The 8,884-nt window shown below is 40.5% G+C and overlaps 3 protein-coding genes across 3 annotated transcripts; 2 read left to right on the plus strand and 1 right to left on the minus strand.

Moving 5' to 3' along the window:
* Window positions 1-1,170, plus strand: BDB00DRAFT_347045 (uncharacterized protein). Its single transcript, XM_053117023.1, has 3 exons — window positions 1-120; window positions 183-422; window positions 492-1,170. Exons 1-3 carry the CDS (start codon window positions 42-44, stop codon window positions 713-715), a joined length of 543 nt encoding a protein of 180 aa, XP_052972058.1. The 5' UTR covers window positions 1-41; the 3' UTR covers window positions 716-1,170.
* A 3,523-nt stretch (window positions 1,171-4,693) lies between these two features.
* BDB00DRAFT_793877 (uncharacterized protein) lies at window positions 4,694-5,858 on the plus strand (the record flags this gene model as incomplete). Its single annotated transcript, XM_053121264.1, has 2 exons — window positions 4,694-4,710; window positions 4,784-5,858. The coding sequence occupies 2 exons, from the start codon at window positions 4,694-4,696 to the stop codon at window positions 5,856-5,858; spliced, it is 1,092 nt and encodes a 363-aa protein (XP_052972059.1).
* Window positions 5,859-6,047: 189 nt separating this feature from the next.
* BDB00DRAFT_865905 (uncharacterized protein) lies at window positions 6,048-8,707 on the minus strand. The gene is given in 12 exon segments (XM_053126190.1): window positions 6,048-6,170; window positions 6,182-6,346; window positions 6,358-6,839; window positions 6,907-7,061; window positions 7,128-7,235; window positions 7,298-7,570; window positions 7,632-7,788; window positions 7,933-8,086; window positions 8,153-8,298; window positions 8,353-8,445; window positions 8,456-8,502; window positions 8,577-8,707. 10 exon segments carry the CDS (start codon window positions 8,596-8,598, stop codon window positions 6,423-6,425), a joined length of 1,572 nt encoding a protein of 523 aa, XP_052972060.1. The 5' UTR covers window positions 8,599-8,707; the 3' UTR covers window positions 6,048-6,170; window positions 6,182-6,346; window positions 6,358-6,422.
* Between the last annotated feature and the right edge of the window lie 177 nt (window positions 8,708-8,884).

Genomic DNA, 8,884 nt, shown 5'->3' on the forward strand with positions numbered 1-8,884 from the left:
AATTGAAACGTTTAGTTGGCGGAGGCCATTTCTATAAGCTGATGCAGCATGGTGAAGTCGAACTTACCAGTCGGTCGTTCATTGACGATTTCCAACATGAAATGATCACTTATAACCGAGGTACTCCGAAGACTGTATGACTTAAACTGCCACAATTCAGTACTTATGCTTTAGCTTATCAGCGCAAATAGCACACAATGCCATTGATACGAATGTTGCCTCTGTTCCGTCTTTCGCTACACCAACTTCTTCTTCGACTACTACTGCCACCACCACTATTATTCCGTCTACCACCACTACCACTGCCACGAATCACAGTGTGCCTGCGCCATCTCTTGTTGCAGCTGCTGATAGATCTATCTCCAAAAAAAATCAGCATCGTAACGAGAAAGATATGCGGGATACCATTTTTGGTCGATATAGTAAGTTTTATCGTATAAACAATACCAGGAGACGTTTAATAATGTATCTATCATCTTGTTAAACCTTAGGGCAAGCCGTACAGCAATTTTACGGCGTTCATATCGATGACAATGCCAATATGCCCTGGAAGGATGAACGGATGTATGAGGATATTGTCATGGAAGGATGGCCGGATATTCCGCGCGATCATCCTTCTCGTTTGTCCCGACATGCGAAATTTGAGCTTGCTGGATGTTTGAACAACATTCGATTCGTGCTAGCACCAAGACAGCAACAACAGCAGCAGCACTAAATAAGGAAAATCCTTTTAAGATCGCTTAATATATATACTACATATTTACGACTGACAATCCGGATCAATAGGTTGCTTTGTCTATTGGTTTTACGTAGACGCCATGAAGGTTTTTGTGAGAGTATGGTATCACGGTAATACTTAGACTCCAATGTATGGCGTTTCTCTGGTAGGTTAAAATATATAATTAAGCGGTAAGCAATGATATAATAGCAGCTAGCGAAAAACTTAATCTAGTGGAATATGAGTTATTATTTTTAGTTTGTATATGTCTCGAGTGACATACTTTAATACCACAATTGTACTTGCATCTTCTTCATAAAGGATATCTGAGGCTATATACGTCCTATCTATTTTGTGGGTTTATATTACTATATGATAAGTAAAACGAGCAAAGAGACCGGGGTATCATAGCTATCTATGGTTATGGTACAACCTCAAATCTCTCATTGTTATAAGACATCGATATATTTCTGCGGCTTCATTTCCCTGCTGCAACTACTATGAAACTACTGACGTCTTCAAAATCAATCAGTGATACCAAGAGCATTTTTGTCTGGCGACGTTTTGAAATGCTCGATCGTCGTCCATGCCATTTTTGGCTTCCCCCGTTAAACAGCATACACGCTCTTGTTGCTCCTGTATTTCTTTGTTTATTTCGGGCGGCTGTATATTGCTTTAAGGCTTAAGCTCGTACATGCATATTAAGCAAAACAGCAACTTCGTAAAGACGAGCTCAAGGCGCATCTATAGAAGATTTAAAATGGTTTGCAATCACTTTTAGGGTATGAGAAGTATTTTTGCTGGTTGCGCCTAGAAGAAAAGATCAAATCGCTCTGTAGCTTACATACAGTATTACTAGCTGTCTACGCTGACGGTATGATACATAGAGTCAACGATTTATATAGAAAGATTCGTACGCTTGATTTATAAAGTACATACGTACATTTGCTCTCACACTCAAACGTCACACTATAACTTACCAGCATCATGCTGCTGTCCCCCACTCTCAAATAACTCAATTATTTGTTTATCATACTATACAAATGAACTATCTCCTGTTGTCATCTATTTGGGTAAGCTCAAATCTGTTTACTATAATCATTGTAATAGATTCTGATATTTACTTAATAGATTTGTGAACTGCTTCACGAGCAAACGCTGCTCCATGTACAAGCACTGCTATAATCTGATTGACACACACTGCTGCAACAATAATTAGCAAGATGCAATCAGATTGGGTTTTCCTCGTAAGATAATAGTCACTACTGTATTACTGTATGTACTTTATAAATAGGTAAATAGTTCAGTTCTTTAGTATCTTTTTCATTTAACGTTACCTTTTTATCTTAACGAAAGGTTTATCTTCTATGATTACACAAGTAGTAATTCCTAGTTGTTGAATTCCCACACTTATCCTTTCTATTTTAACTAATAATTAAGCATATCCACCAGTTATATCCACTTTTACTTATATCTTCTTCCTTCCTCTTTATCGGGATTTATGACTCTTAATATCAGTCGAATACTAGTTGAATATCAGCTAATATTCAAGCATTTTTAAAAGTTTAACACACAACGTTTTTCCCAGTGTTATATAAGCGAAGACGCTACAATACCTATTCAACGTGTTCGAAGATGAACCTGATAACACTGGGCAGCTTCCAGATATATAGTGCTAATTATAGCTCCTTCATTTGCATTTTATGAAAGACCAACTCTGGTGCCTCTCAGTTGTTTGTATAAGAAATGTTACAGCAACAGTTCGTTCCATTTTCTCTACTGCAACAGACGTGAAGTTAGAACAAAACCAAGCTGATGGAAAAACGATGGTCTTTTTATTATGGGACCTTCACCTGGCACTTAGAAGTAAACAAGAGCAGCTGTTGCCTGTATTGTCTGTACGTGAGATCACTCCCAATAAGAACGAGAACTGTGTAAAATAAAAGGCGACGCTAAACTGGTAAAACTCCTATACTCATGCTTAAACGAAATCGAATAAACAATAATAACTAAAATTATGGGCATTAATGCTTTAATCACCTTAAATAGTTCAGCTAGGATAACTGGGCGCTCGACCGTTAATGCCAGTATCTTTGATCCACAGTTGCGAAGTAGCGACAGATAAAACCTTTCCAGAAGGGATCTGTATCCTGAACTGTAAACCAACGGTTCGACCGTTTTAAACTGTGTGTGTATCTCATTCTGTATCGATAAGATTATTTCACAACCGAGATACAAAGAGTTTCTTCATTTTTTTAAACGTGAAGAAAACATAGAACTGGCCAATGCTTTGATTGCCTATATAGGCCATTTGAGAAGATCAGTCACTGTACAGTGTACATTTTTGTCTTTACTATCAATCAATATTATTATATACTATCTTATTGAGAATGGGCCCAGCCCCACACCCGTTTAGCAATACCTGTCAGGAATAAAACCAGCACCTTGACCAACCGTTTCTGCCTTAACACGATGCATTGCTCAAATTTAGAGCCCTAGAAACAAGTTGTTGCATTTACTCATACACAGCTGCATCAATGTGTCTGACTCGTTTATATAAATGCAACTATAACAGATCCAACTGTTTGCGTTATGCAACCACAGCAGAACCATCCGTCTAAGTTGCGCATCTGTGACAGACCCGTATGGCTGGGTTGCGCTACTACAGTCAGAACCATCCGTCTGAGTTGCGCAACCCAGCCAGATGGAGCTGTCACAGATGCGCAACTCAGACTGAACCATCCGTCTGAGGTGCGCAACCACAGCAGAACCATCCGCCTAGTTTGTGCATCCATAACAGACCCATCTGGCTTGGTTGCTAGGAACCTAGCTTACGTTAAATATAATAGATAACTTTATCAATGAAACAATCAGAAGTGATCACTTACATTGTAATAATGTTTATCTTTGTCTGGGTCTGTTGGATAGTTATATAAAAAGTGATGGTCGTATTTTTAGCAGTACTGTACTGTACTTAAAGAAGCTATCTAATAAGAAAAACTTTTAGCAATTATAGCTTAATAATTCTGAACGGGAACGGCTTTACTATAGAGAAAGTATTGTTATTCATATATTTTTTAGATATATTTTTAAATCTGTATATACTTATTTGCAGTGGGAAAAAGCTATACAGATGCATTTACTTTAATCTTGAGAAGAGTGTCGGGCAACTTAACCTTCTCATTTCAAGCTTCATTTATCATTCAAGTCAACAAACAAGGGTACGAACTAAAAGTTTGAAAGTTGCTTTGCAGATTGCTTTTAACGCTTAGTCTTTACTTCCTCGTGAGATATAAAATATCGTGCCTTAATTTATCGTACACAACCTATTATTACGTTATTATCTGTTATGTTAACTAAATAAAAATAAAAGTACAGTAATGCATTATGCTCATTCAACTATGTGGAAGAGAGAAATAGATAGTACATAGCCATAATATTAATTAGTTTGCACAATTGGATGCATCTGCAGGTACGCAATGTAGACAGATGGATCTGCAACCCATACGGATGGTTCAGTCAGAGTTGCGCAACCCAGCCAGACGGGTCTGTCACAGATGCGCAACTCAGACGGATGGTTCTGACTGTAGTTGCGCAACCCAGCCAAACGGGTTCGTCACAGATGTGCAACCCAGACGGATTGTTCTACTGTGGTTGTGGGACCTAGGCTGTCCAACAGCCACATGCATCTTCGTCGTTACAGTAATCTAGCCTGGCAGATTAGGTTGCATAATATGATGCTGACAACGGTTGGTATATCGAAAACCACTTCGCACTTTTCGCCACTTACCGCAATGGATACTGTATTCTTAACTGGGTGCTAATCAGGTTCTTTACCAGCTATAAAAGGCTATGATCATCGTGTAGGTTCATTCGGAGATGGCTCAAGAGTAGCAAAAAAGAAAAGCCTTTTTTTTTTTGTGTCGTGTATGTCCCTTAATCTTTTTCACCTGTAAAATCGTTTTTGCTAAAACCATGCCCGAGTCTTCTGCGTATGTTTCTAGAAAACGGCACCGTAGTTATATCACATTCTTCATCGTATTAAGCAAACTAACCATGACACAGCGAAAAATACTCCTTTAACGACACCAGCTTCATCACTCCAACCCTTCCTCCGCCACCCCAGCAGGGTAGACCACGTCGCGCGTCCATGACCCCTGGAACGCCAACTTTGACATGGTACTCTGACAAATTCCGCCCTATCAACTTTCCTTTGCAAAACTATTGCATCAAGCATTCCAAGCACTATGCCACTGAAGACGCCTTCAGAAAGCACATGACAAAGTGCCATGGAATGAAGCTTGAAAAAAAGCGTCCAGGTCCGCCATCAACAGTGTCAGCAAAAAGGCAAAGGCACACAAAATGGGAGAACTCAAAGAAGTATGCTCCCACTGACAAGGCCAAAAAGACGATACAACGACGAGATGCCGCTGCTTCAAAAATGTTCATGGAGCTGCTGGTGATGGGCGAATTCCAACGGCAACGAGCTTATTTAAAGCTACTCGATGCTGTTGAAGTTGCTATTGAGCGAATTGAATTCCATTGTACAATCCAAGAGTATCAAAGCAAGTTCGGATCCTCCTGGAAATATTGCGTCTACTCTTTGTGCGCAGCAGAAGGTCGCACTGTTTTGGATCCGACAAAGAACCAATTTTTCGACAACATTTTTATGCAAGAAGCAGAGAAGGAATACGAACAGCTCTCTGTGTCCGAGATCATGGATGTGAATGCTGCTGTCAGAGACGCTTTGAAAGCAACTTGCCCTCGATTTCTTGCTGACCATGGGCCTAAATTTAGAGCTTTCCGTTGGGTTGGAAACCCTTTTCTGTTGCGCTCAAGCCATAGCGACGAGAGCATTATCAATCTCGGGACGATCACCGACGATGAAGATGAAGAGAGGGGCCTCTTTAAGAAAAACGTCCCAAGACCCGATGAATGGAGGTTCCTTCTCGAAAACGATTTGGAACCAGTGCTGTTGCGCATTGAGTCCACCGGTAATAAAAAACTCAGAGGACGTCGATACGAAGAAGAAGAAGAAGATGTAGGCGAGGAAACAGCTCATAGCAGCTCTGAAGGTGGAAGCGGCCATAGTAGTGTTAGTGAAGATGATCAACATGAAGTAGAGTACGAAGACTTTTAATAATGATGTTTGCTCATGCTCACATAGACAATACTTGTTTGATGATCTACTCGGCAAATTATTAAGTTACATCAATGATACAAATCCTTCCATCAAGGCTTTTCAACATATCAAAAGGAAGCATTGATTTTAATAGCTTAATCCCTTACAATAATCAGCATTGAAGAAAGCATAACCGAAGTAGTAACACATTGTTCACATTTATTTATCAAGTAAAAAAGGTGATGCATATAAGAAGTACTGCACTTAGCTTTTCCCTTCATCGGTTGATCACCGAGCATATAGATTCTAGTAAAAAGAGCTGGCTAACCTCATTTTAAACCAGGATTCAGATTCCCTCTTGTATATCATATAGTAACCGGTAGCTAAGTTAGACTTTACATCCGTTGTCACAAATATGGCCGATTGTTAGATGCGATCCCCGATGAGCTTGATTGTGAAGAAAACCAACTAAATATAATGCTTGTTAGCATACATAGCACTTGAGCTTAATCATAGCACCATTGTTACATATCCATATTCTTGTCTATCGTAAGCAAATAGAAAAAAGGTTGCGAGTTGTGTTTACTGAGCGGACGAGGTTGGTGCATCCTCAACCGGAATTCCGTCTCCAAATAGAGTTGGATCAACTTCCCATTCCTCGTCTTCAACTTCATCGGCTATCTTTGTAGGGTCTAGCACCTCCACATTTGTCTCCTCTTCTTCTTCTTCCAAGTCTTCTTCTTCCGTACCAGCAGCATTACGAAGCAGCGACAAGGATCCTGGGTTAGCCTCGGTAGAATCAAGAATTACGGCCAATTGTTTCGCTTGTTCTCTTTGCCAAGACTTGGCACGCTCCAACTTGCGTTTCCACATTTGGATCAAACCGATCTGGCCATAACACGCTTCCAAATTGTATGGCACAGTTACGGCTGCGTTGATAGCCATTTCGAGCTTATCAATAGCAGCTTGTCCATACTTTAACACAGAAGCGGCTTCGTCCTAATAGCGGTCCATAAATCTGTGCATTAACATTACCGGCAAATTAAGTCAAGCAAAATTTCCATACCTTCAAAAAAGCAAGTTCTTCGTTTGCTCTTTGCAAACCATGGAAAGCGTCGTATGGTGCGTTATCCTCAACGGTGCAAATGATGTTCATGCGAAAACGTAAATGACTGTCTTTTCGAAGTACTGCATTGATATCGTTACCATAATCTTCGAAGCCTGCATATAGCGTTAGTCATTTGTTAAAGTCGGTCATGCTGTATGATGCGAAGATATAACACGTACCAAAAATAGGTCCGGCATTGATCTTCGTGTTGTATGTTATGAGGCGCTTTTCAATTTGATTTCGCGCTGCTTGTCTTTGGCCTGCGAGATTCTGCGTCTGGTTGTGGCCTACAAAGACAATATCTCAGATGAGTTTGTCTTTACTCGATCGAGCTGATCAAAGATGTTACCATTGCCTTGGTGTTTGAAAGCTTGATTAATAATATCATAGATAGCAATAGCAACACGCAAATTCTCTATAGCTCTGCATGTTTGAGCAAATCTGCTGCTGCCATCTTTTTCGGCGTTCCTTCTTCTCGATTCAGCGACGTGTCTATACCACTTTTCTTCCATCTCTTTCATCGCTTCTTCATCATTGACATCAATGCCAGCCTTTCTTAGAGCTTCTAATGCGTTTTCTTTGAGCTTGATCGTGCGGACGTATCTGCGGCGGATGTATTGACCTGCAAAAGCAATCATTTAGTGGATGATCTGCAAATCGACATGTTAGGATGATTGATATACCTAAATTGTCATTCTTTTGCTGCGCATAAAAATTAAGAGCAATGGTTAGTGTGAGTCGTCTGTTGAGAGACGACATATGTCGTGTCATGGATACAAATCCGTTGAGGAATGACCAGAGTCTTTCCAGATGTTCGCCGTCTTGCAATCCAAATCCTGTCTTCAAACGAGGGTGAAAATGGATTTGGCATTCGGGATTATGCCCGGTTATATGAAAAATGCCGACAGCAATGTCAACATCCTTAATGCTGTGTAGACGATCGGTTCTCTGGTAATAAGAAATAAAAAAAGAGAGATATGTTACCGCTGATAGGTTTGCAGTGTATGGTATTTCAGAATCGAAGATTACCTGCAGAGCAGGACGAAGCTTGCAACCGACATCGTACATGATGCGGATGTTTGATCCGTAAAGGGGTAAGTCGATCACCTTCTGTAGACAGCTAAGCATGTACGTGTATCTAGTATCATTTGACATCGGTTAAAGTAAGACCTGATACTTTAAATGTATACTTCGAGAAACTCACTGTTCGCCTGGCGTATTCATATCGATGATGGCCACTGGATGACCATGACCACACGTACACGCGAATGCTCCGGTTTGGTCGAGATGGCTTGCTTTTCCTCTCTTCTTTGAATTTAGAGCCTGCCAAGTCTCACATCCATCGGTTGCCTGGGAGTAAAAAATTAGTTTAGATGCATGCTTCTTTATACAAAAGTTGCATACCGAACTCTCATATTTTATGAGTTGCTCCGGCTTGACCCACGGGCGATCGACTTCCTCTTGGCCTTCAAAGGCGACTTCCTTCGGATCCTTTGTCTTAGCAAACCGACGTAGCGACTGGTTTCCATCCCCAGCTATGATCTTGGGACCAGACTAAAACAAACGCTCGACATGTTTAACTCCTTAATATAGATAATTGTTTCACAGCACACAAATTAGAAACATACCGCATATCTGCATGCAGGACATGCGTCATCGAGGTCACACAGATCTCGATGCTTCTTCTCCAGATTGAGCATTAATCTCCCATAAATTGGGAGAGCTTCCGTCAGTCGTTGCTTGAACGATGCAGGTATCGGAAGCTAATAGAAAGTGTATAATCACATTAAGTTCATCCTATTTACTTATCTTTCCATCTATTAAACTAATCATACCTTGAAGTGATACTCTGCTCGAGCCCATTCAGCGATTGCATGGATCGAGACACGGCAAATGTAATGCATGTTATGGAAACTGCGCATTTGTTCAATGTGAA

The sequence above is a fragment of the Zychaea mexicana genome (assembly GCF_025766255.1).
Source record: "Zychaea mexicana strain RSA 1403 chromosome Unknown BDB00scaffold_313, whole genome shotgun sequence".
In the NCBI taxonomy this organism is placed as follows: Eukaryota; Fungi; Mucoromycota; class Mucoromycetes; order Mucorales; family Lichtheimiaceae; genus Zychaea; species Zychaea mexicana.

What these genes read in the sequence shown, in the direction of transcription:
- BDB00DRAFT_347045 (XM_053117023.1), top strand. Translation starts at nt 42, where the DNA reads ATGCAGCATGGTGAAGTCGAACTTACCAGTCGGTCGTTCATTGACGAT. An exon ending in AATGATCACTTATAACCGAG is followed by an intron (nt 121 to 182) that starts GTACTCCGAAGA and finishes TTAGCTTATCAG; the next exon opens with CGCAAATAGCACACAATGCC. An exon ending in TACCATTTTTGGTCGATATA is followed by an intron (nt 423 to 491) that starts GTAAGTTTTATC and finishes GTTAAACCTTAG; the next exon opens with GGCAAGCCGTACAGCAATTT.
- BDB00DRAFT_865905 (XM_053126190.1), bottom strand. Translation starts at nt 8,598, where the DNA reads ATGTCCTGCATGCAGATATGCG. An exon ending in TCATAAAATATGAGAGTTCG is followed by an intron (nt 8,299 to 8,352) that starts GTATGCAACTTT and finishes TTTTACTCCCAG; the next exon opens with GCAACCGATGGATGTGAGAC. An exon ending in CAATGCCGGACCTATTTTTG is followed by an intron (nt 7,062 to 7,127) that starts GTACGTGTTATA and finishes CGCTATATGCAG; the next exon opens with GCTTCGAAGATTATGGTAAC.